At 39.3% G+C, this 26,412-nt stretch overlaps 1 protein-coding gene across 6 annotated transcripts in view; it reads left to right on the top strand.

Moving 5' to 3' along the window:
• Positions 1-15,754: 15,754 nt before the first annotated feature.
• ADAM7 (ADAM metallopeptidase domain 7) overlaps positions 15,755-26,412 on the top strand; it is a 48,596-nt gene continuing 37,938 nt past the window's right edge. For 3 of the 6 annotated variants that reach the window (XM_079142272.1, XM_079142269.1, XM_079142267.1), the window contains exons 1-5: positions 15,777-15,981; positions 16,891-16,991; positions 21,518-21,594; positions 23,741-23,819; positions 24,982-25,058. In XM_079142272.1, the coding sequence (XP_078998398.1) occupies positions 15,930-15,981; positions 16,891-16,991; positions 21,518-21,594; positions 23,741-23,819; positions 24,982-25,058 (386 nt within the window). In that variant the 5' untranslated portion in view covers positions 15,777-15,929. Of the gene's footprint in view, positions 15,982-16,806; positions 16,992-21,517; positions 21,595-23,740; positions 23,820-24,981; positions 25,059-26,412 lie in introns of all 6 variants that reach the window. The other 3 variants (XM_079142271.1, XM_079142268.1, XM_079142270.1) reach the window with 3 other exon arrangements.

The raw sequence follows: 26,412 nt of genomic DNA, 5'->3' as shown, positions 1-26,412 counted from the left end.
TTGTTGTTGGTTTTTTTTTTTTTTTTTTTAATTTTATAAGATTTGTTTTGCCGCCAATACGTGGTTTATCCTGGAGAGTGTTCATGTGCACTTGAGTGTTCATATGTAATTGGATGGAGTTTTCCATATGCATATTAGATCCAGCTGGTCTATAGTGATGCTCAGTTCCCCTGTTTCCTGTTGGTCTCTTCATTGTGAAAAGTTGGGTGCAGAAGTCTCCTGCTATTACTGCTGAGCAATCCATTTCTCTCTGAAATTTCATTAATGTTTCACGTATTTCCTGGCCCTGCTGTGTGGATGTTTACAGTTGTCATATTATCCTAGAGATTGGATACTTCCATTGTCCTTGCTTGTTTTCGTAAGTTCTTGACTTGAATCTCTTGTTGGTACTCGATGGCTACATATGCTGTCTTTCTATCCTTCCACATTCAACCTGATTCTTAGATAAAGGAGTTTCCTGTGGAGAGCATACAGTTGGACACTGTTTTTTTAAAAATTATTAGTTACCTATCTATGATTGAGGACTTTATCCCATTTACACTGAAAATGATGACTGAAAGGAATAGACTTACTGTTATCATTTTGTAATTTTTTTTGGTCTAATTCATTTTGTTCATGATTTCCTTCTTTACTGCCTGTGTTTGAGTTAAGTTGATTTTTTTTTTTTTTTTGTAGTTAAGTATTTTAATTCCCTGTTACTCTCTTGTGTGTATAATCTAGAGCAATTTTCTTTTGGTTTACCCTGGAGATTACATATATAATATTCTAAGGTCATAATAGCCTAATTTAAATTAATACCAACTTTCTATTTCTGCCCTTCTCTCATTGTATATAATTTATGTCACAAATTATATCATTATGCACAGTAAGTACACTATCAGAGATTGATAATTATTTTATGCTTTTCACTTTTAAATCCCATAAACAAAAAAAACTGGAGTAATGAATTAAAATTATAGTAATTCTCATTTATGTGAAAATATTTGATTATACTAGGAAGCTGGTTTGTTAATGTATATCTTCAATGATTCTTCCTGAAATCTGTGGAGATTGGAAAATTTTCATGCATTTAATTTTAAAAGATTAATGAGATCTCCAATTAATATAGTCAAATATTTAACTTATCACTTGCAAACTTAAATTAGCTTTATTTATCCTACATATAACACTTAGTCAAAATCCCTCAGTGCAGAACTAGTAAAAATAAATATCAGATCTTGCTTCTTAACTTCTGGATCTCTTTCTGTCTTTGTCTTTCCATCTCTATTTCATCTCTTTATCCAAGTTCTTTTCTTATCTACACCAACCTGCTTACTCCTAGTTTTTAAAAAAGAGTTTAAAGTAGCTCACAATGGCATATGAAAACATAAATGGGAAAGAAGTAAAGAAGAAAAGTGAACCTCAGGTATTTAATATTCATTCTTATCTTTATTCTCAATGTGCATAGAGGTGTAGGTGGGAGTGAGGTTGGTTATCAGCGTTTACATAATAATAACATTGCTTCTTGCTGCAGTCCTTACCTGGGAGGACCCAATGACAGCCAGATGGGAAGACCTCTCATGTGAGGGCCAAACAGTCCCTAGGCAAGGAACCCAGAGACCTGGGTCTTCTCGGGGCTTCCTTGACCTCATCCCAAAGAAGGGAGAACAACTTCCCTTCTCTCACATAGAATGGGAAAGACCTTGGATTTTCACCATAATCTTTTGATATTTTGAAAATACATTCTGAGGGCCAGAAATGCCCAGCATCCAGGGGCTGGGTAAGTCTCCAAGGTCCTGGGACTCCAACCTCCAGCCAGGTACTCCTCTGAATTCCTCCACTACCACCCTATTGCAAATCAGGCTCCCAAGCCTTGCTCTTAGCCTAGGATACGAAATACGCGTGAATTTTATTCAGAAAATTCCAAATTTTCAGAAATTCAGAAGTATTTTTTCTGCATTCCACAGAAATCTAACAGCAAACCTGTAAAATAAATATTAATGAGAAAAGTAAACCTAAGTACTTCTGGTAAAGTCCTTGAAATTCTCTTTTTGAGGAAATCCCAGAAATCAACTTAGTTTCTTAGCTAACTGTTTCTCTAGGATAAAATGTGTCTACATATAGACCTGCATATGTTCACACAGAAAACAAAGGTATAAAGCTAATTCATTATTTTTATTCCAAAAAAAAAAAAAAAAGTAACTACCTTGTTTGTTGGTTTTGTTTTTGTTTTGCATTTACTTGGGAAGTAAAAAAAAAAAAAAAAAAAAAAAAAAAAAAAAAGCTTCTAGAAACAGAGAACCAAAATATTCTGTCTGTAGATTAGAGAGAAAACCTCATTGGGTTGACTTAAAAACACTCACTCTTTCAGTAATTCTACTCTTTGAAAGTGCTTTTTCCAGAGCACGTGGTTGGAGTCAGATTTTTTATTAGGAACAGAACATTTTAGAGCTAGGAAAAAACCTTCACTACCTAACAACCTTAATGGATTTGGAGCTAATTTTAGAAAAATGCATGTCTAGGACACATATCGATCCTTGGGCTGATGAGGTTTATGCTTCTTCAGAAGTGTATGTTTCCAGTTACCTTTTTGTTTTCCATTACTCACATGAAATTTCTAATTGCTATGAATCAGAAGTTTTGGCAGGAGAAAGATATTTGGGTTTTACGAAGTTATCTACCTTTGAAAGAGTTAACGTGGTCTTCTGACCAAACTCTGACTTTGCAGGAGAGGCTTGAGTTGGAACCCTCCTGCTCACTTAGTACCTGGGTGGGACTGGACTGTTGCATGTGTTTGCTCCTCTGTGAAATCCCCACCAACACCAAGCCCACCACACAGAGGGGAACACGGTCACAAGCACGGGAGGAAGCATAATTCTATGTTGTGATCTTTGGAGGACTGAACAGAGATTTATTGTCTAGCTGTGTGTGTAAGATCCAGTCAGTGCTCCATCAGTGAAAGACGATGTTAGTAAATGTCACTGAGAGAGGTTATTTTCATTCTGTCCAGGCTCAGGAGTGATGTCTAGATTTTTTATTTATTTTTTCATAGTGACATTATTCTTTTCCTTGCTCTTTTCATTTATGTATATATGTGTGTATATATGTTATGTATATGTTTGTGTGTGTGTGTGTGTGTGTGTGTGTGTCTCCCATTGATCATTCCTGCAGTGCTGTTACATGGCTGTCGGAGAGGTCTTCTGCTCCTTCTGTTCTCCAAATTCTTCTTTCAGCTCTTCATAATTAAAATGTAATACAAGAAACTTCTAGGGACAAAAAATAATTCAAGACAGAAATATATTCTTGGGAAAATGATTCCTCTTTTTCTCTTTTATGCCGTCCATGTAATAAAATAGTGACTTGTGGATGCAGGTGTGTAATTATAGAAAGTCCACTCTAGAAGGCCTCTCCTGAAGCAAAGCATTTCATGGCTATGCATTTAAGTCTGATGTTTATTTCCTTGGAGTTTAATCTGCCTAGCACTAATTTTTTTAACATAAGTTTGAGATTTATTATTTTTATTTGTTCTTTTTATAGGACAGTAGAATGTATTTTGACATATTATACACACATGGAATATAACTCCCCATTCTTGTGGTTGCATATGATGTGGAGTTACACTTGTTCTGTATTCATACATGAACATAGGAAAGTTATGTCTGATTCGTTCTACTCTATTTCCTATTCCCATTCCCCCTCCCTTCCCTTCCCTTCCTTCCCTTTGTCTGATCCAAGAAATTTCTTTTCTTACCCTCCCCACCCTCCCTTATTGTGTGTTATCATCTGCATATCAGAGAAAACATTCAGCCTTTGGTTTTTTTGGGGATTGGCTTATTTCACTTAGCATGATAGTCTCCAGTTCTATCCATTTACCGGCAAATGCATAATTTCATTCTTTTTTATGACTGAGTAGTATTATATTGTGGATATATACCACATTTTCTTTATCAGTTCATCTGTTGAAGGGCACATAGGTTGGTTCCATAGCTTGGCTATTGTGAATTGGGCTGCTATAAACATTGATGTGGCTGTACCACTGTAGTATGGTGATTTTTAAGTCCTTTGTGTATATACCAAAGACTGGGATAACTGGGTCATATTGTGGTTCCACTGCAAGTTTTCTGAGGACTCTCCATACTGCTTTCCAGAGTGGTTGTGCTAATTTGCATTCCCATCTGCAGTGTGTGAACGTACCCTTCTCCCCACATCCTCACCATTTATTGTTACTTGTATTCTTGATAATTGTCATTCTGACTGGAGTGGGATGAAATCTCAGTGTGGTTTTAATGTGCATTTCCCTAATTGCTGAAGTGTTGAACAGTTTTTCATGTATTTGTTAACCTTGTATTTCTTTTTTTGAGAAGGGTCTGTTCAGTTCCTTTGCCCATTGATTTATTGGGTTTTTTTTTGGTGTTAAGTTTTTTGAGTTCTTTGTATATTCTAGAAATCGATGCCTTAATTAAAGGAATTTTCTATGATACTTGGCACTGAGAGACAGAATAGAATAGTAGAAACCTTATAAACTAATTGTCCTAGAGACCTGGGCTTGCAGAAAGCTCCACTGTTTGCTGCTTGTCTTTGAATTTCTCTCTCGAGCCTCAGGTTTCCATGTGCACAATGTCTCAGTAATAGCTAACAATTATTGTTCACACTGAATGAGCAGGTGCCTTACAGAGGGGAAGCTCAGCATATCAGTTTTATTTCATCCTTGCTGGAGGGGTTAATTTGAACCTGAATCAAATGTGTGCATTCTGACCTAAGGAACCTCTGGGTGCCCAAGTGCCCTCCAAAGCTTTCTCGGGTGACGACCTTAGCAGTGGGGGGTTCCTGGCACAGGTTTGTGGGCATACTCAGCCTCTGACCCTTGATCAGTGGCGTGCTGCTACTCCAGGCACACAGAGATCTCGCAGTGCCGGAAGGTACCGTTGTGGGTGAGAGCAATCTGCGGCCTTGAAAGGGCAGATCACGGAGATGCCATGGTCTTCTCTTCTGTTTCCAGAAGAGCACGATGGATGTCCGCGTTATTAGAAATTGGAATATGACTTTGGCTCCCAGCACTTGACAGCCCACAAATAATCAGCTAATTCTGGGGCTTTTAAGCAGTCTTGGGCTTACTCTACAGAGACCAAGAGTGTTCCAGATTTTACTAGAGAAAAAGGAAGGCTGCAGTGAACACCTTCCTTTTTGCAGTCACAATTGGTAGCAATAAAGTTAAGGTAAAATAATCAAATTATTAAGCTCCTATTTGAGTCTCCTACAGGAGACTCGGTACGCTTGGACTCGACTCGTGGTGTTAGACCGAGCAAAGGGCATACGGATATGAGTCACAGTTTCTGTTTTCAAGAAACTTTCACATATGTCTGAAGATAAAATGAAAATTTTACTAATGATTCCTAATTTTGCTCATCATTTGCAAATATTTTGAGGTAGTCATAGGCAGAGGACTCGTGACTTCTTTTTGTGGCTGTTACTTTTTTTTTTTTTTTTTTTGCAGTGCTGGGGGTGGAACCCAGGGCCTTGTGCTTGCAAGGAAGCGCTCTACCGACTGAGCTAGCTCCCCAGCCCTGTGGATGTTACTTTAAGATCTAAACCAACAAATAAACTTAGCACCTCAGAGCTTTCTGTGACTAGACCACCCTAACAAGCAAAGAGAAAAGGGGAAACTCTCCCCAAGCTGCTCACCACACCTAGCTACAGACAGCTGGGCAGAGGTGGGCACCGTGTTCACGGTCAGGGAAGAGGAATGGTGTCATGGAGAATACGGAGCCAGACTGGGGAGCCCCGTGTTCTAGAGGGGCTGATCATATCATCAAGTTGACGGAGAAGGACATGGAGCAAGGACTGTCATGAAGCCACCATGGAATAACAAGTGCTTCCTGAGTTCTGCTCAGTCAGCTTTGAAAAAGTTGTTTCAGCTGAAACCGTAGGAGGATGAAAGAGTCGTGTAGGAGAACCGGCACAGTGTGACAATAAAAGAGTCCACGGTGCCAAGACTGGGCCAATCATCACAAGGTCAGTGGACTAATGGTGAGGTCCCTAGTCCCTTTTAGTGGATGGTTATAAAATAGTTTGCAACTAGCAGCTGGACATGGGAACTTAAGTCTTATATTTGGCTGAACATGCTGCTAGAAAATCATCTGCAGAAGTGCAGAGGAATCTAGTCTCAGAAACTCGTTCATGATACTTGGATTCTTGAAAAAAATATATAGACTAAAAGGACATGAACAACAGTCCATGAATAACTTTTGCTACAAGTATCTACTGAATGTCTACCATATGAGGGACAATTCTGGACATTGGAGATGTAGTACTTGATAACAGGCAAAACTCTCTGCATTGCATGCTACACAGGTAGATGGACCATGTCTTAACAGGACACCTGAGGAAGCCTCCACAGGCTACCTGGTCATGATACAAACACCACAGAGTGCCCTTCCACAAACAGGAAGTGTGCGAGATTGCTGCTGGCGTGACCAGGTGACTGTTTTACAGAAAACTCTTTTTCATCAAGGAGCACACTCTAAAATAACGATAAAACCATATGCCTTGCCAAGTTCACAGAACCCTAGAAATAGTGCCTTGCCTTCATTACACAGTAAATCTGTAAGAGAGTGAGATCGCCATTTATTATCCTTATCAAGTATTATTAGTGTACATGAATGATATGCTGTACTTTGATGTGACTGGTGGGATGGGGGCTTCTTCACACTAGTATCACATAAATACATGAGCAATGTAACTCTGATGGGGTGACTTAGAGATAATGATGAGAAGAACAGGGACGGTGGTCAGCGTTGACTCTGGGAGAACATTTTGAGAACCGCTGTTGCTGGCAGGGAATTTGAACTGAAGAGATTTACTATGACACTTTTGGAGATGAAGAAAGTGAGACCTTGATTCTTTGCCTGGGGACATTCTCTAGGACTGAGGGGAAGGGAAGATGAAGGAGGGACCTGCCTGCTGCTGACAGGTCCTTCAGGAGGGGACAGGGACTGGGGCCTCAGGTTCTGGTAGAGATGCTGGTGCTCACTGAGAGCAAGGCCCAGCCATCAGGGGATCTGGGCACAGGAAGGTGGGTGGACGTGGTGGGAGCTTGCAGAAGCTCTTCTGATCTTCTTCTGATCTTCTGTTTTTTCAGTGAATCAGAACGAGTTCATCACTGACACTAGATCCTGGGAGGGATGTGGGAGGGTGCAGGAGAGAGGGGGAGATGGCTCAGTCCTGCAGGAATGTGTGGCGGAGGGACACGGGAATGCTCTCCCTGGGCCTGCTCATCCACAGGGGCAGCCTGAAATCTGATCAGACTATTTCACACTCTGTCACCATGAGGCTTTTAGTCCACACTGGGAAGTCACTTGGCTCTCTCTGAGGACAGTGCGTTCCTCAAGGTGGTAGTGAAACAGAATTAACTTGAAGGTACAGAATAACATCCACTCTTTGACAAAATTGATAGTTATACATATGCATGCTCTTTTTGTTGATTATTGTATTTAGTTTACTTAGTGATCCTGTGTAGAAATCACTGTTATACCTACATTACAACGAGGCCACCCAAACTCTAGAAATACTAATCTGCTCCATGTCCTTAGCTAAGGAATGTGATTACTGGAATTAAAGGGTGAAATTATACACTGCTAACGCAAGGCCTGCCACTCCCCAGGAATAAGCTCATCTCTTTACCTGACAGCATGATTCGGTTTTTTTCTTTTTAAAACTTCTTGCTGCATTTATTAGCTGAGATTTACGATGCATGCTAATTAATAAATTTATGGTTTTCCATTTGTGAAACGAAAACTAGGAGAGTGACAAAATGCCCTCAGTTTCTCATTATTACATTTATCTTTCATTTTTCAAGTGAAAATTTTTTACTATAATAAAGGAAGCCTAACAAAAGGAAAAAAAAATTTAAAACGTGGACCAAAGCATCTTGATATAGAAAAGACATTAGACATCAAGCATGACAACAATCCTGACTTATAAATAAGGCATTGGCGCCCAAAGAAATGGGTAACTTGCCAAAGGAGCTGAGTTACTTACAGGAGAACACAGTGCTCCTGGTTTCGAATGCAGTGTTCTTTTCAGGGCACATAAAACGTAATTAGCAGGCTGCCATTGACTTCTGAATCTATAAAAAGAATTACAGGTTGACCTTCACTAATGTGGCTTTGAACTACTGTATAACATTTCTTTTAAAAACTCTCTCTCTTTTTTTTTTTTTTTTTTTTTGGTTTTGCAGTGCTGAGGATCGAACCCAGGGCTTTGTGCTTGTGAGGCAAGCACTCTACCAACTGAGCTACATCCCCAGCCCAGAAACTCTCATTTTTAACCCCATGTTAGTTGTACAGTTTGCACATCTTTTCTCCAATCTGTTGCTCATCTCTCACTCCCGTGATTATTTCTTTTACTGCACAGAGTTTTCTTAGATTGACGACATTCTGTTTGTCTCTCTTTGCTTTCCTTTCATGTACTTTTAGAGTCTTATCTAAAAAGACTTGCCCAGTCTAGCATCCTGGAATAGTCCCTCTGTTTTCTTCTAGTAATTTCATAGTTTCTGGTTTTCCAGTTAAGTCTTTAATCCGTTTTGAGTTGACTTTTTTAATATGGTTAGAGGGTTCTAGTTTCATTCTCTGCATGCAGATGTCTGCCCGCAGATGCAGGTGTTCACTTTTGAGCCTTCTGTTCTGTTCCATTGGTCCAGCTGTCTGCTTTTATGTAGGTGCTATGTTGTAATAATTGCTGTAACTTTCTGGTATATATTGAAGTCAGATAGTGAAATGCTGCCTGCTTTATTCTTTTCACTTGAGATTGCTTTGGCTATTCAATTTTTTTGTTTGTTTGTTTCCATAAGGATTTTTGGATGCTTATTTTACTCTATGAAGACTGACATTGGTGTTTTGTTAAGGGACACACTGAATCTGCAGGTCACTCTGGGTAATGTGGACCTTTTAACATGGTAGATTCTTCCTAACATAAATATGAGAGGTCTTTCCATTTTTAAAATGTTCTCTTTAATTTCTTTCAACAATGTTTATAGTTTTCATTGTAGAATTCTTTCACTTCTTTGGTTAAATTTATTCCCAGGTACTTTTTTGATAGCTATTATAAATAAAATTGCCTCCTTGACTTTCATCCCGGTATTTCTATGGGAAGACTTCGTTACTGTTAGAATTTGCAGGAAATATTTTTCTTCATTTGTTTCATTCTCTTTATTCACTTTAACGCATTTTAGCTCTTCTTCATGTTTCTCTACAAAGGTGGTTGATGGGAAGATAGTGTTTGGGGTCTGTAAATTTGGCTCTATTGTTCTTCCTGGGCCTCCACCACTATGAACCCATCCTTTGACTGATTAAAAAGGTGTAAGAAATAAGTACAAACACTCTGGGAAGCAGTATGGAGTTCCTCAAAAAAACTAGAAATGCAACAATGTATGACCCAGCTACCCAACTCCTCAATGTATATCCAAAGGATTTAAAATCAGCATAGTACAGAGACGTAGCCACATCAATGTTTACAGCAGCACAATTCACAATAGCTAAGATATGAAGCCAACTTAGGTGCCCTTTGACAGATGAATACATAAAGAAAATAATGTGGTATATAGACACAATGGAGTATTACTCAGCCATAGAGAATGACTTCATAGCATTTGCTTGTAAGTGGATGGATCTGGAGGCTATCATGCTAAGTGAAATAAGCCAGTCCCCAAAAGTCAAAGGTTGAATGTTTTCTCTGATATGCAGAAGCTAATCCAAAATAAGGGTTGTGATTAAAAAAAAAAAAAAAAAAGAATAAAAGTAAGATTAGAGGAGTCTACAAAGGGGAATGAAAGAAAGGAGGAGGAACTGGATAGGGAAAGGCAGTGGAAAGAATCTGACCCAACTTTCCTATGTACATATATGAATACCCCACAGTGAATCTCACCGTTATGTGCATCCACAAGACCCTAATTTTAAAGAATAGCTATAAGTAAATAGTAGAGAGATCAGTAGAACAGAGAGAAGGGAACAGGGGGTGGGAGGAAGGGAGGGGATGGTGGAATACTGAGGAATGAATTAGAACAAATTATATTTCATGCTTTTATAACTATGTCATCGTATATTCTATTATCATGTAGAACTCAAAAGAATGAATAAAAAATGAAAAGAAAAGGTTTCAAGAGCCTGCTCTTCAAGTTGCCAGCTAGGAGATTGGAGAGGGTGAAGAAAAGAGAGGGGAGAAAGCTGAGCAGGAGGAGAGGGCGGCCTCTGGGCAGGGCTAGGAGCCTCCCAGACACAGGCTGCTGCTGACGGGTCTGTGAAGGGCTCACACCAGTGGCAACGGGGATCCAGGAAGACCTCCATGGACACCATGCCAGGAGCCCATTCCAGCACCTTCCGGGAGAGGCTGCCTGTCTAATTCACAGCGGGGAATAAGAAGAGAACAAAACACTCTCATACTTGCTTAATCTTTTCTAAAATCTGCTTTGGTCTGACATTTAGACTCCAGGGAGTTCCTTTGATATGGAAATCTGTTTCAGGGTTCATTGTTTTATTAAAAAAGCTTTGTATGCTTTAGTGATCCCATTAATTTAAATACAGAAATCAGTGACCTGAGAATAAGAATAAATTATAGACCAGTTATAAAATATCTTTCACCATCCCGTGCCAATGATCCAGTGGAGTTTAGAATTGAGGGATAATGCTTTTCAAATTTGAAAGATTGATTAGGCAGGGATTGTGAGAAAAAAGTTTTCTCCATTTTTCCATAAAGAGATTTCCTGGTACATAGTTTAAAAGAACACAGAGCAAGGCAGAACTTTTCTCTGATTGTAACTTATCATGTGGCTCAAATAAGTTCCAAAAATTTTTGTGAATTCCATTAAAGTTATGATTCACTAAAAGGTTGACCATAACTTGCTCCATGATGTCAGACAAATGGATGAAAGCCGTATCATTTAACATGAACCATGGTTAATTGAGATGCCATAGTTGGTATTCTAAAAATTGATTTATTCTGTTTTCCACATTTTGACTGTAATAAGGGAAAACTCAATGTATATCTCATAAAATGTTTAATTGTCACTGGGAATGAAGCTGCTAATTTCCATGGAGGTTTGTTTGGTGAAGGGCCAGTTACCTGGTTAGACCTTTTGGCCTTCAACTCTCTCTTCCACTGAGCTAAAAGATGGTCAGAAATTCTACTGGTAGAAATGATCATTGGGTTAAAGCGGTTTCATTGGTATGTGCTAAGTTTCTGGGGAGAGGGGATATAATCAGATAATAATCATGATGCCAATTAGCTTGGCAATCCTTGTCATGAATCCATAGCAAGGTCTATATACAAGACTCTGTTCCTGGTGGTGGAGTCAGCAAACACAAGCACTTCCTGAAGCTTATGGTTTAGACACATGCTCAAATAATTGGACAAATCAATGGTTTATAAACCAACCTAAATCTTCAGAAGGAAAAGTATCTTGTTTCACAAAGAAATATGGCCTTGGACTTGGGTTAGGGAGGACTTTCTTGAGATAGTGACCCTAGAACTGAGAACTGAATGATGAGGTGTAAATTTGGCCACGAGGAGGAGAGAAAGAGCTACAGGTGGAGAGACAAAGGTGTCTGGATTTCCTCTGATGGAGCTGCATGTTGGAGTAAAAACAGACAGTCAGGGAGACTACAGCTCAGAGAGGGAAAGAAAGAATAATAACAGATGAAGCTGGAGCAAGGTACCCACGTAGAGGTCCACATTTAAATAGCCCCTTAAAATATTCAACATTCATCTAGCTTTTAAGATGCAGGAGGCATTGCTTTTATGTGATGCACATAAATTCATTCATTTATTCTTTACAACTGGTGCAAATCAAATACTATTTTTTTTCTTCATTTTGAAAGACAAAAAACCTTAGGTACAGAAAAATCAGATATTGTCTAAAATCTAGAGGCAGGAAGGTTAAGTACTGGGAACTGAACCCAGGGGAAGTGGCTCTAAGTGGGCACTTTTATCTACTTTATAATTTCCTCATAATGAAAACAATAATAGTTTTTTTTTTGTTGTTAAGTGCTTTCTCTATACCAGATATCTTTCTATGTTTGAAAATGTATTAATGTCTTCGCTGAATAGAAACCTATTGGCAACCTGTTGTTCCAGGCACTGATGATACAGTGGTTAACAAAACACAAAACAGACACAACCTTGTCATCACAAAGTTGATATTAAAAGGGGTAGAGGGGTTGGGGGAGGAAGGGGGGAAGTGCTGGGGAGTGATACTGATTAAATTATATTGTTATAGTTTATGCTGTATGAATATGTTAACAAAAAAATCCCATCAATGTGGACAATTATAATGCACCCATAAAAATGTGGGAAGAAATAAAATAAAATAATACAAAAGGCAAAAATATATAAAAAATAAACAGGTAAATGTACAGCATTTCAGAGGATGGCTAATGCCAAGCCACAAAGGACCCAGCAGTGCCCAAACGGACATGGAAAGATCTATTTTGCACAATGTGCTTATACAATGATGTTTGAACAGAGACCTGAAAGGAGAGAGGAAGCAAGACATGTGACTATCTTAGAGGAGGGCATCCCCAGAGAAGGTACAGCAAGCAAGACCCTTGAAGCAGAATGTGCCTGGCATGCTCCATAAATACTCATGGACACGTGGTAACTACCTCCCAGTGGGTAAGTAGGGATAGTAAGATGTGAAGCCTGAGAACATCAAGATAAACCATGTAGGTCCTGGAGGCTATCACAGGACTTTGGCTAGCACTCTAAGAGGGGAAGCCATTGAAAGGGTCAGGACAGAAGAATCACATATGGTGGTGGATGTTAATGGACCATTCTGGAAGATAGACAGATAACGCATGGTGAGGGACCAAGAGTGAAACAGTGAGATAAGTTAAGAGGCAATTTCAATCAAATAGCATAGAGATGAAGGTGTCTTGGATCAGCACAGTAGAAATAAGTGTGGGAGGTGGTCAGAACCTTGATGTCATTTCTGGTAGAACTAACCGAATTTGCGAAGCAGGGGTCTCCCAGCTGTCAGGAGAAGAAGGAATCAAGAACCCCTCCTGAACAACCATGTATGGAGTTGCGATACCTAGGATAGGAAAGTCTGAAAATACCAGGTCTGAAGGACAAGAGTGGGATTCCTCTTTACCCTTGTGTTTGAGATATCTACTAGACCTTCAAGTGAAGAGGTGCTGAGCCTGGAATTCAGAGGTTAGGTTACATGGAGAATTCGGAGGCCATCGTTTCATAGATGGTATCTGAAGCCAAAGACGGGAAGAGAACCACCTCATTAGTGACTAGAGAGAGAAAAAGCTTTCAAGACTTGAGCCCTGGGAATCTGGAGCATTTAGACACTGTTGCAAGGAGGAGGATCAAAGAAAGAAGACTAAGAAGAAACAGGAAATAAGCATGGAATAGGTGCACTGCCTACGAGAAGCTAAGTTCTTTTCAAAAGATGGAAATGGCCTGGGAGCAGTAGTGTGCTCACCTGCAATCTCAGCTAATTGGGAGGCAGAAGGAGGAGAATCACAAATGCAAGAGCAGTCAAGGAAAATAGTGAGATAAAATAAAAATAAAATAAACTGAAAAAGGGCTGGGTACACAGCTCAATGGTAGAGCACTTGCCTCAGACGTGTAAAACCCTGGGTTCAAACTCCAGAACCTCAAACACAAACAACAAAGAGAAAAATATCAATTCTGTCAAATCCTGCTGAAAGGTCAAGTGAATGAGTATGGAGAATTGATCACTGAATTTTGCATGGTGCAGGTCACTGGTAACATCAATAAGACCTGTTTTGTGAGTAAGATAAACTGTCTGACAGGGACTGGAGACTAACTGTGGACTCACTCATGAGAAGTTTAACTGTTCAAAGAAGCCAAGAATGGGTAGTAACTGGGTAAAGGGAAGAGTGATGTAAAAGAAGAAATGCTTTTTTTAAAGAATAGAAAAATGATCACATTGATGTATGCATATATCAATTGAGAGGATACGATTGATCAAGGGAATAACCATTGATTTTGAGGTGCAGGAAAGAAGAGACATGAATACTTTAGTGGTGCATAAACTTTCAAATAAGGGATGGCACATCCATAGAAACAGGAGGCACATAGACTATCAGGGCATGGGTTTTGATTGACAGCAAGATAGAGGTGGTAATGGAGAAAGTGAGAACTCTTTTAATGGCTTCTTAGTGAATTAGCAAGGCAATTAGATAAGTGTAAAGAAGAGAATATTTAGAGATTTGAGGAGAGAAGAAAGAGTTTAAAATAGTCAACTACAAGAGTAGAGAGTGAATGAGCCAGGAAATAGAAGATTGCTTGTTGCACAGATTAATTTACTTCTCACATCACCCCTATGAGATCAATATTATCATGCCTGTTTTATGAAGGAGAGAACAGAAGTATGGAAATATTTCATATCCTGCCCGAAGCCACAAACTTTGTGGCAGATGATGCAGCTTTGTGAACTTTAAAGCCTAGTAAGTCTTTCTGCTAGCATCATGAAAAACTATAGAAGCATTTTTAACAGGCACTTGACATGATCAAATTGGTATTTTGAGAAGATCTCACTTGCTAGACTTTGCCCAAAGACAGTCCATGGTAGCTTAGACTAAGACAGAGGCAGAAAAGGTAGAGAGAAGCAGATGGGATACTTTTTGTAGGTCAAATAAACATATTTAGTGATGTATGGATTTTGAGAGGTGCAAAGATGGTACTGACTACCAGCATTGTCACGCTAGATGGATGGAGTATCATTAGCCAAGGCAGAGATCAAGTCGCGAGGGGTGGGGAGGGCAAGTACTTTAATTCCTGCACATATTGATTGAGCTTGTGTGAGCCTGTGCCCCGCTAATGACAAGGATGAGAAAAAGTTGGCTGTAAAGCTCCCTTGCTTAGATGGCTAGAAATATAAAACCTGAGCATAGAGGAGAGATAACTAAACCACACTGGAAGACAAGATGGTTTGGGAATGAGCATAATTAGAGGAAAAGAGGGTATTGGATAATACCTGAGGGACTCCTAAATTTAAAGACTGGGTAGAATAGAATGTTTACAAGTTGCCAGAAAGATACGAAAAAATTTAAAAGACTGTTAAGTCGAAGGAGCTAAGTGGAATATTTTAAGGGGCGGTATAGGGGCAGGTAAAATGAAGAACCAAAATGTCCGTTGGATACAGAAATGGTGAAACCACTGGAGTCCTTCAGCCACTCGTCCAGATAATAATAAAAGTAGACGCCTTTCTGGAATGTGTCAGCATGAGTTACAGTAAGAAAAGTGCTTCGAGAAGTCCAGGTGAACCTCATTAAGACCCCAAGAGCAGGATGGAGGATGGAGGCTGGAGGTTTCCAAAGGGGGAGTCTCAAGTTTAAATATCAAAAGGACACGTGCAGTTGGCACAAATTGCTTCAGTTTGTGGGAATGCTGGAGAGACAATGGGCATTGCAGGAGGGACTGTTCTGGCAGTGGAAGATCTCTGCTAGCACCACCAGGGAATTTGGACATTATGGAGAGGGTCCTTCTTTTTTGCATTATATATTACATGTCCCCTATGGCTTTTACCTGTGTTCATCAACATAGCCAGGACTTTACCTTCTTCAACCAAAGTAGATATAAACATCTTTCAATATTTTTTTCTAAAACATTCTTGACTTTTTCACTTTCGAAGTTTGAATATATCTAGAATCATATCATGTTAGGCATGAGGTCGGAATCTATGCCAAGCCCACCTCCACCACCACCTCTGCGGCTCTTTAATTAGCACACGATGTCCAACCCCCAGGTTTTCGCCTCAAGCGCTCTAGCAAGTTGTGCAACTTGGTCAGAAGCATTTCCTTGTGCCGGATCAAAACTGCCCGTCTAGCTGCTAGGCTCTGCATCTTGCGGAGGACTCAAGGACGAGGAGCAGGGCACAGCTTTTCTCAGGTGCCGGGGCCCCTCTTCCACCGGGACCATTCAGAATGCTTCCCAGGTCTATATTTTTGATGATTTTACTCATTTCTCAGGTTGAAGGTATGTCTTACTCTTTTTGTCAGGGTTTTCTGATTGTACTACGAGGCCATGTCTCTTTAGCCACTAAGTTTAAATTGTAAATGATAAAAACATTAGCTATGCATAGGTGATTTTGCTGAGGACGGACTGTAGTCCTTGGACTAGGTTATGAGTAATCCTGAGACTTGATGATTCTATGAAATTCCACTCTGACCCATAGTGGACATTCACCAAATACCTACAATCAGCAGGCACTGTGCTTGACATTAGCCATGTTGTACTTTAAAATGTTTAAACTCAATATTATCATCTCCACTTTGCAGATAAGGGAAATGAGAGGAGTGTTTACACATCACAGAGATTAGATACTCATGACCACACAGCTGTTAAACTGGTAAAACCTTGATTCGAATCAGAGTATGTTCCAAGACACCCAGACCCTCTTCTCTTTATTACTCTTTAGGGTCCCGGATCACCTCACAGATGACCACCAGTGTAATAGGGCTTGAGTAGAAGGTGATGTTTATCCCCAACTTGGGGCTACCTAAAGTTCACTAGCAAGTGAAATCCTTATACTTAACTACGGGAGTGAAGACCTCAAATGTAAATGTTTCCCAAAGACAAAATTTAGTAATTTATATAGCGACAGGCCTCTCCAGTTCAGGTGCCGACAGTAGGCAGAACCCAGAAAGAGGCATGAGGAGACTACAATGAGAAAGATGGCAGTCCAGGAGAGGGTGAAACTAGAGAAGAAGACCAGGGACACTCAGGTCTTTGTCCCCTTTCCAATTTTACTTACATTTTCCTAGTTTGTAAATATTCATCTCAATTTCCTTGTCTGTAAAGTGAGGGAGATGCATGTTCAGTCACTGTGTGGATGAACGTAATATCAGCTGGATTCCCCCCTCTTGTGTTTCTTTTCTGAAAAAGTGACTGTTGGAGTGGAACTTTACCAAGTGGTCCACGTGAAAAGCCTTCCTCTGATGAAGAAGCGAGACCTTGACTACGCCCACGATCATCATGACATACCGGTATGAGTGTCATTTGTAAATTGAGCTCATTGCTTTCACAGGCACATGGGAAACTATCTCTGGCTCCAACCAGAAGAAATAGGGAGAGAAGTCTCCGTTCTGGGGAGGACTCCCATTCAGCTTACAGGATGCACTCAGGGGTGGACAACCCCTCAGTGGGTTAGGAAACGAACAACTGCTCAGGTTTTGGGGTTGCGCCATGTTGTATATTTCTGTTTAAGCGAGGTGTTCCAGCCACAGTTCTCTAAGTTGGTCTAGAGCCACCTCATTTGTTCTGAGCTGGTGCCCCTGGAATGTCATCTTGAGAATTTATTTTGTTTTCCCAGAGACCTAGCATGCCGGTTTATTGGCTTTACAGCAAATAAATTCTACAGCAGAATTGAACAATTTTCACAAGAACAAAAAGTTCTTCCTGGCCTGCACTTGGAAGGGTGTTTGTGCAAGTCTTGAACTTTAAAAGTATTTTAAAAAATATTGTCAAAAGAAATGAATATTTATTATGGAAATTTGAGCAAGATTCACAATTAGTTTATTATCAATTCCCACTATTAGGAAAGCTCTTAGATGAATGTTCTTGGATGTGTATCATTAAGCCCTTGCAGTTTATGTTTTAGGTTTTAAATTTGGTGCCTGGAAAATACTGCCAGGCATTTCACTCCAACGTTTGCCCCAAGGCAATGACTCGTTTCCCTCCTCCATTAGAGCAGCCTGTTTCCCAGACTCTCACTTGTTAGATTTCTCATTCGAAGTAAGGTACATTTCAGCTTCCCAAATGGTCCCATTGATATCACTTTCTCATGGCTTGAGACAAAAAAGCAACTCTCCCTCCAACCCCGTTTGGAAACAATGTCTAACTATTTATCTCTAATAATTATCGTTACAAATAATTTTTCTCTTGATTTCCAACTCTTTTTCACCTTCCCATCATTTGGACTAGTCAAAGGTTGGTATCGACTCAAGGGTGCAAAACCAGTTTCCTACCACAGTGGGCTCTCTTGGCAGCTCTTGTCTTAAGTATTAGTCGAGATTAATATTAAAATTTCCATTATGAATATACAGCCTGACTAAGGGCAGGAAATACAGAAGATGAGCCTGGCTCATTTTGTAGTACTAGAAAGTGCTCAAACAAATGAAACATCCCCCAACAACACACACACACACACACACACACACACACACTCACACACATACACCAAGCTTCGAACTCACATTGATGGAGGCATGTCAAAAAAACTTAGGAATTCACTTTAAAAACTCCCAAGGGCTAAAGTTAGGATAATTTGAATAAATAAATAATATGCCCTTGTGCTGTAACATAAAGACTAGATTAAAATTCATGACATAAATAAATTAATGTGGGAGAATAGAGAAACCTCTCATCCAGAAGAACTAAATAATTTTTATAGACATTTCCATCTCTAGGAGGTGGAGCCTGAATCCCCACCCCTAAGTCTGGGCTGTGCATTATGATTTATTATAATGAATACAGCATGGCAAGAAAGAAAAGAGTAACTTTACAGAAGAGAGAGGTAGCAAACACCACCTGAGCCAGGTGATAAAGGTCAATCTCATTAGTGCAAAGTCCTCCTGATAGTAAGGACTCTGGATATGATGTGGCAAAATGGCACTTTCTCTTGTGCCTTTCACCCTGAAATCCATAACTGCAGTCTAACCAGAAAGAAAGACATCAAAAAGTGGAGAAGCATCCTACAAAGTAACTGGTGAGTATACCTCAAAACTGTCAGTCATGGGGAATTAGGAAAATCTGAGAAACTGTCTCGGGTTGAGGAGGCTGAGGGGACATGGCAAATAAGCCGTGTGGCATCTGGGAAGGGGTTCTGGAAGAGCAAAAGGATGTTATGTGACAATGAAAGAAATCTGAATAAATAGGGATTTAAATTAATAATCGATCAATCTTGGCGCATCAGTCGTGACAGAAATATCAGAGTGATGTAGGATGTTAGCAGTAGGGACCCTGCATGCACACTATGTCTCAGTACTATTGTCTTTCCAAGTGTTCTCTGACTCTAAAAAAAAATCCTACAATGAAAATACATTTATTAAAAACAATATTAATGACAAGATGAAAACAATAATATACATCACATTTATTTCTTGTTGATTCATAAAATTTCACATTTAAATATTCAAAAGATGTAAAAAGCCCACTGTCCCAGTGTTACACTCCGTGTCCATTCAGATGTTGAAATACATGACTCGATTCTTCCTGATTGAGCACATAGCTTTTTGCCTGCCCACCTATTAATTCCATGTCTTTACTATAAGTCCTATTTTTTTTTTTTTTTTTTTTGGTTAAATTTGCCATCAAAAAAGGCTGCACTGTGCACACCTCACATTAGCAAACAGGAAACTAAGCCCCCTGCCCCTCGGCACTGCCCCTCAGACCCTCTTGTAGTAGTGAGACAGTCAAATAAATTGAATACCCCCAACACTGGGCTTTCTCTTGGTTCCTCCAGTTTACCTACCTTGCCAAACAATCACGGGTACATCTGGACTCCAGCAGGCAAACATCTCTTGAGGTTCCTTATGCCTCGGTAGTCCCCTGCCAAGGCACCTGCATCCCACCAACAGCCTTTAAGGGACTTCCCTGTCCTCAGAGCTGATCTCTCAGACCTAGTGTTTGAAATTCCATGCTTGCCGCTGCATGTTTCTGCCTAAACCCTTTGCTTGTTGCTCTTAGGAGAAGCCTCAGGCCTTTACCTTCCTGGGCTGTGCTCGTTCACCTTCTTCCTGTACCTCTCCCTCCCATTTGTGCTACACGGTGCACTTGATTTTCTGGCAATGTCAAACTTCTCCCTCTGTGTTCCTCAGCCAAGCCAGAGTCCCCTTCTACCTCAGGGCTTCCCAGATGCTGTTTCCTGCCTGTGACACTGGCATAGTGCTGTATTTTTCCTGTTATGATGCTATCCCACCTGATTCTCTGCCTATCTGGTTATCTTCTTTGCCAACTTAGAGCCTCTGCAAAGCTTGTGCACCACTGTGTCTCTATTATCGCTGTGCCTGAAGTCACAACTGTCAAATAAATGACGAGTGACCTCAAAGGAATGTGCACAATGAAGACCAACACTTGTGACCCTTAAATTATGAAGAAGTATTATAAATGATAAGGAAACAGAATACTGCCAAAGAAAATAGGAAATGGACATGAAAGGGAAATTCATATAAAAAATGACAAATAATGAAACACACAAGATAAAAATACCAATATCGATGACTATCAAACAGAACATCACAATAAGTTATCACATTGTTTTAAAAACTTTATGAATGATAATCTCTATGACTGGTAAGTTGCTTACTATCTATTACTGGTAAGAAGTCAAACTTACCAGTAATAGATATCATGCTGCAAATAAACAAATGGAAACCAGTATTAACTTTTGGTGAAGTTCTACATTTGGGTTTCCTTCCTTTAGGATATTTTATCAATATTTATCAGAAGCCTCACAGTTTTTCCACATTGTCAACAATGCAATTCTAACTACAGTGATCATCCAAACCAAATTTCTTTCTTTTTTTTTTTAATAATGTATTTTTTTTATTGTAAACAAATGGAATACATGTTGTTTCTCTGTTTGTACATGGCGTAAAGGCATACCATTTGTGTAATCATAAATTTACATAGAGTAATGTTGTTTGATTCATTCTGTTATTTTTTCCCTTCCCCCCACCCCTCCCACCCCTCTTTTCCCTCTATACAGTCCTTCCTTCCTCCATTCTTGCCCCCCTCCCTCACCCTAACTCTAACCCTAACACTAACCCCTCCCTCCCCCCATTATATGTCATCATCCACTTATTAGCGATATCATTCAAACCAAATTTCTGATAATTGATGCAGATTAAATAACTGAAGTTTCACTCACACTTTTTTTTGCAGCCTTAAAAACAGTCTGTAAGAGAACATTTATAAGAATAAGGAATGGTCATGATTTCTTAATTGAAAATGGAAACTCTAAGACAGCACATACAAAACTACTAAAACAAATAAACAAAAAAAATCAAGATCTGTGTGTTTTGGAGGTTTGTATGGACACACAGAAATTTGCATATCCTTGGATGAGGGGAGAACCTGTATTTTATTATTATTTTATTTCTAGAGAAAAATGTCCTTTGAAAATTTTAATTAAAAATAACTTGGGTAACTGCGGCTTGGGAGGCTAAGGCAGGAGGATCATGGGTTCAAAGTCAGCCTCAGCAACGGCAAGGTGCGAAACAACTCGGTGATACCCTGTCTCTAAATAAAATACAAAATAGGGCTGGGGATGTGGCTCAGTGGTCGAGCGCCCCTGAGTTCAATTCCCAGTGCCAAAATAAAATAAAATAACTTGGGTGAAATCTTCCTTATGATACTAGGTCTCTTTAAGTCCAGCCTGCCCAGTGTTTGCTCCCTGAAATGACTACTAGGAGGAGCTGGGATGGGTGACCACTTCTGCACCCCACTACCCTCCTGCAGCAGGCACCTGCCAAGCATGTGCAGAAGTCACATGACAGATCTTGTTTTTCAGGAAGCATATGAAGAGGAACTGTTGTATGAAATAAAACTAAATAGAAAAACCTTAATCCTTCACCTTCTAAGATCAAGGTAAGATCTGGTGTCATTCTGTACCTTGTAGATTCAGTCACCTCTGATATCCCAGTTTTTCTAAACTGCCAGTAAATTCTTCAAGTCATTGTTATCTCTACACTATGTGAATTCTTCCTCTTCGAATGTAAACCTATTGCCTCTCAACAGCTTAAAGACAGCTATAGACACCATTCTGTGGTTTCTAAATAATAAGTACCCTAATTTGGGGTACTTGGGGTTCTTTGAACTCCAGTCACTTTAAGAAGAGAGTTGATTAGGGCTCCTTGAATCAGTAGAACAAGAGAAATTTGAAAACTTGGTTTTTACATTGACTTCTAAGTTGTTGAAAATAGTTATCCAGCCAAGTTCTTTGGAGAGTATGCTAAGAACTGGGAAGAATCTGCTTCATCCCGACATCTTCTCTAGTTAGTCACTACTGACTCTCTTCCTGAGTCCTTCATTTTGCTGTTAATTTCCACTGTTTTCCCTGTGGACCCTTTCTACACGGGATAGCTCTATCACAGAGCCCCAAACTGTAAAAGCACGAGTTGTCGTCAATCACTCAGTCACGTGGAAGAGTGCCACTATTAGATAGTCGAAACTCAGGTCTATTAGCTAAAACAAACAAACAAAAGATACAGAAAAATATCCCTCCATCCTGAATCCCCCGCTTGAGGAATGTGCAGAAAATGTGAGCCTAATAGCATAACCATACTGATAATATTCTCAGACTGCATATTTGACATTCCCCATATGAAGGGAGTTAATATGTATTGAGTGATTTCTATGTACCTTTTATCAAAGTTATTCCTAAATTCCTACAATAGCCATATGAAGCAGGTACGTTAAAACAAATAGCTTATCATGTATGATGTTGAATCTCACTATTATGTATTATTATAATGCACCAATAAAAATATGGAAGAACAATAGCTTACCCAGGGTCACAGTGCAGGGCCTTTGTGTTTCTGTATGTAATTTAGAATCACCTTGTCAAATGACTGAAGGTCATTCAGATTCTCTGTTTTACTTTGTGTCAGTTTTAAACTAAAACTTTCATGGAAAAAACCTGTTTCATCTAAGTTGCCACACTTTTGGCATAATGTTTCATAATATTCTCTTGCTATTTTTTTAATGTCTATAGAATCTTCAGTGTATCTCCTGTTAATTTCTGATATTTGGTAATTTGAGTTCTTTTATTCCCTTTAAGAGTGTCTATTAATTATTGAAAGTGTTAAATATTGAGTGATTAATATGACATTATCTATAGATATGCCATTGATGTGCATTATTAGATTAAGAAAGTTCTCTGAGAAGTTCGTTCAAGGTGTTTTGTCAGCATTCATTTAAACATCAATAATGTGATTTACATTGATTGATTTTACTTGTTAAACCATCCTTGCATTCCTGCAATAAAAACTTATTTGCCCATTATTCATTATTTTAAATTATACTGTGGTGTCCAAACTACATCTTGTTCATGGTGTTTGAAACTATGTTGAAATTGACATTCGATTACACTGTGCATATTCAATTAGTGGTAGCACTGTGGAACATGCCTGTAATTCCAGTGGCTCAGGAGGCTAAGGCAGGAGAGTTGCAGATTTGATGTGAACTTGAGCAAATTAAAGAAAAGTGTTTTTTAATGAGGACTGGTCTTGTGGCTCCATCATAAACCACCCCAGAGTTCAATCCCCAGTACAAAAATGAATTAAAAAAATGAGTTGGGCAGTGTTCTCTCATTTTATATTTTCTAAAAGATATTATTTCTTTTTAAAATGTTTGATAGTATTCACAAATTTTACGTTTTGTTACCTGATATTATGTGCAGACTTCCTATGTTTACCTATTTGCACAATAAACTATTTTTTATTCACTTTTTTACTATGCCCTTGTCTTTATATTTAAAATGTGCATTTTGTAGGATGGCAGTTAGTTGAATCTTGATATTTAATGACTTCTGACAAAAATCTCTGATTTTCAATTGGGATGTTTAATCCATTAACATTGCATGTTATAATCGATACTCCTGACCTTGAAATTTCATTTGTTTGTTTTGCTAATATTCCAAAGTGTTCTGGAGGCTAGTCATCACATGATTGCTTCTATCTTTTAGAGTTTTAGAATGAATTATTCTCACTTCCTCTCTACCCTCTGTTTTTAGGCAGTTCCTATCCTCAAATTACAGTGAAACCTTCTACACTGTGAAAAAAGAAAAGCTCATCCGGCATCCTCCAATCAAGGTACCTTACAGAACCTTTCTGGGCCTCTTTTTCGAAACTAATATTTCCTGATGTGCTTCTGAAACGCAATTCTAGCCTTACAAACTACTCCAAAAAGTACTACAACAGAACCAAATCCCAAATAGATTCATCTCTCTGCATAAGGCCAGAACAGAAAGGATACACCTCTCGCTAGCAAATGATGTCGTAATGCATCTTCCTTTACTAAACTAACTTCTCTACGTTCAATACAGTGCTGAGTCTGGAGGAAGAGTGAAACAGAACCCCAAAGAAGCATAAAGTGGGATTTACTTAAAGGGATCGAGGTCTCTTCCCATTTTCCAAATGAATCTGTTTTAATCACTATTATTCTAGTGGATATAGATTATATTTCTTCCTTCCAGAACATACTGTCTGAAGCCCTGGAGACAAGAACAATATAAGTCCCTCTTACCATAAATATGCTTTTAAAAAGTTATTTCTTCTATTTGAAGCAAATGCCTACCTCTGTGAGATCAGTCATCATGTCATCCTAGGACATAGCGCCAGAGGAAAACTGGGTGACATTCTTTTATGCAGGGGCTGATGATCATCCTGTGGGGGTCATGACTTGCTCATCCACAGGCAGGAGTTGAACAGGTGGAAATGATGGGAAGAGCAATCACCCGGCGAGCTCGTCAAGAGCAAAACACCACGAGGAGTCGTGAGGTTACCAGCAGGATTGAAGCAGAGGCTGGAAAGAAGGGCAGGAAGGAAGCTGGTGGGGAAGCAGGATCTTATAGGGAGCATCAGGAACTTGGCTCGATTTCCTAGGCAGCAGGTGAAACTGTAAGATTAACACAAGAGCGTTCGTGTGGCAAAGATATGAGGATGAATCAAGGGATGGTATTTATAAAGAAAAGGGCTGCATATCTGTAGCTGGTATCATCACCTCATAGACCATTAAATCTGTGAGGAAAGAATCCATACTGAGTTTTACACAAAGTAATTGTGTAATTAAGGTCCATGGTCTCTAAAGCAGACTCAAATGTTTCCAAGTGAAAGAATGTAATGAAGAATGCACAGGAAAATATGGAACCTATGAATGAATTACAGACACGTCTGAAAGGAAAATAATCAGATAGTAATATGTATACAATATTGATATTTGTACGTACATTAATAGACTCTTCCTCTACTTTAGGACCACTGTTTTTACCAAGGATCCATTATACACGAATTTGATTCTGCAGCCAGTATTAGCACATGCAATGGTCTAAGGTAAGGTAGAGTATCTTCCCTCTTCTTTCTTTTTTAATTTTTTATTTGTTTGTTTCTTTTCATGCTGGGGATTGAACCCAGCAGTGCTCTACCCCTGAGCTACACCCCCAGGCCTTTCTATTTTTCATTTTGAGACAGGGTCTCACTAAGTTGCTAAGGGCCTCACTAAGTTGCTGAGACTGGCCTCAAACTTACTATCCTCCTGTCTCAGCCTCCCAAGTCACTGGGATTACAGGCATATGCCACCGCTCATGGTTTCCTATTTCTTTTATAACTTTTCCTATAAATGTTTAAAGAGATCTACTTTACTTATTTCTTTTCACTAACTCTCTAAATAGAAAAAAATGGATAAAGGGCTATAGTATATTTTTAGCCAGTGAGTATGAGTTCTAGCCTGTGATTTATGTTCATTTTTGACAAAAAATTTCCAATGCACACACTAGCAAGATGAGATTTGCAGTGTATGATCAAAGGATTCAGAGCTGAGGTCTCCTGGAAATCTAGTCTGTGCTCCTGTGTTAGAGACCAGAACACCGCATCAGAGACTTGCTCCTGAATGTTCAATTTGCTTGTGGTGAACTGAGTCCAAAATCCAGGTCTCTTGAGTGCTAGTTTTGAGTTCCCACTACACCACGGCACTTTAGTGAGTTAGAATTTTTACTCAGTTAGCCTGTGTTTGTGATATTTTTTTAGGGATGGGTACTGGGAATTGAATTCAGGGGCACTCAACCACTGAGTCACATCCCCAGCCCTATTTTGTATTTTATTTAGAAACAGGGTCTCATTGAGTTGCTTAGTGCCTGACTTTTGCTGAGGTTAGCTTTGAACTTGAAATCCTCCTGCCTCAGCCTCCCTCCTGAGCTGCTGGGATTACAAGTATGCACCACCTCACCTGACTGTTTATGATCTTCAAAGAGTAAAAAGTCAGAGGCAGTTCTCCATAGATCTTGGACTCAAGGACAAAGAAGGAAGATGTCGGGAGACAGAGGGTAGAACAGGGACCTTTTGTCTTCACTTACAAGGCTTTTCCTTGTTTTAGCATTTTTAAGAATGAGAACACCTTTAGTCACAAAATTACCCCAAGGTAGTTTTGTATCTTCATATGTTTACTCTACACTTAATACATAGACAAAGGAACACACAAACTTTCTGCAAAACCTGAAACCACCATGGTGGGAATTATTACTCTACCTATGTTCAAATCGAAAATGAGATTGTCAAACTTCTGAAAATCCGTGTAAGTTGACCCTTAGAAAAAGTTCTTAATTCAATCAAAGCCCACATGCTATCTCACTTCTTTACCACCCAGAAACCCTGACTCCCTGTTCATGAAGTCTTAACTTTGTAAATTCCC

This window comes from Sciurus vulgaris (genome assembly GCF_902686455.1).
Source record: "Sciurus vulgaris genome assembly, chromosome: 5".
Classification (NCBI taxonomy): domain Eukaryota; kingdom Metazoa; phylum Chordata; class Mammalia; order Rodentia; family Sciuridae; genus Sciurus; species Sciurus vulgaris.
This window is presented reverse-complemented; position numbering and strand designations above follow the sequence as displayed.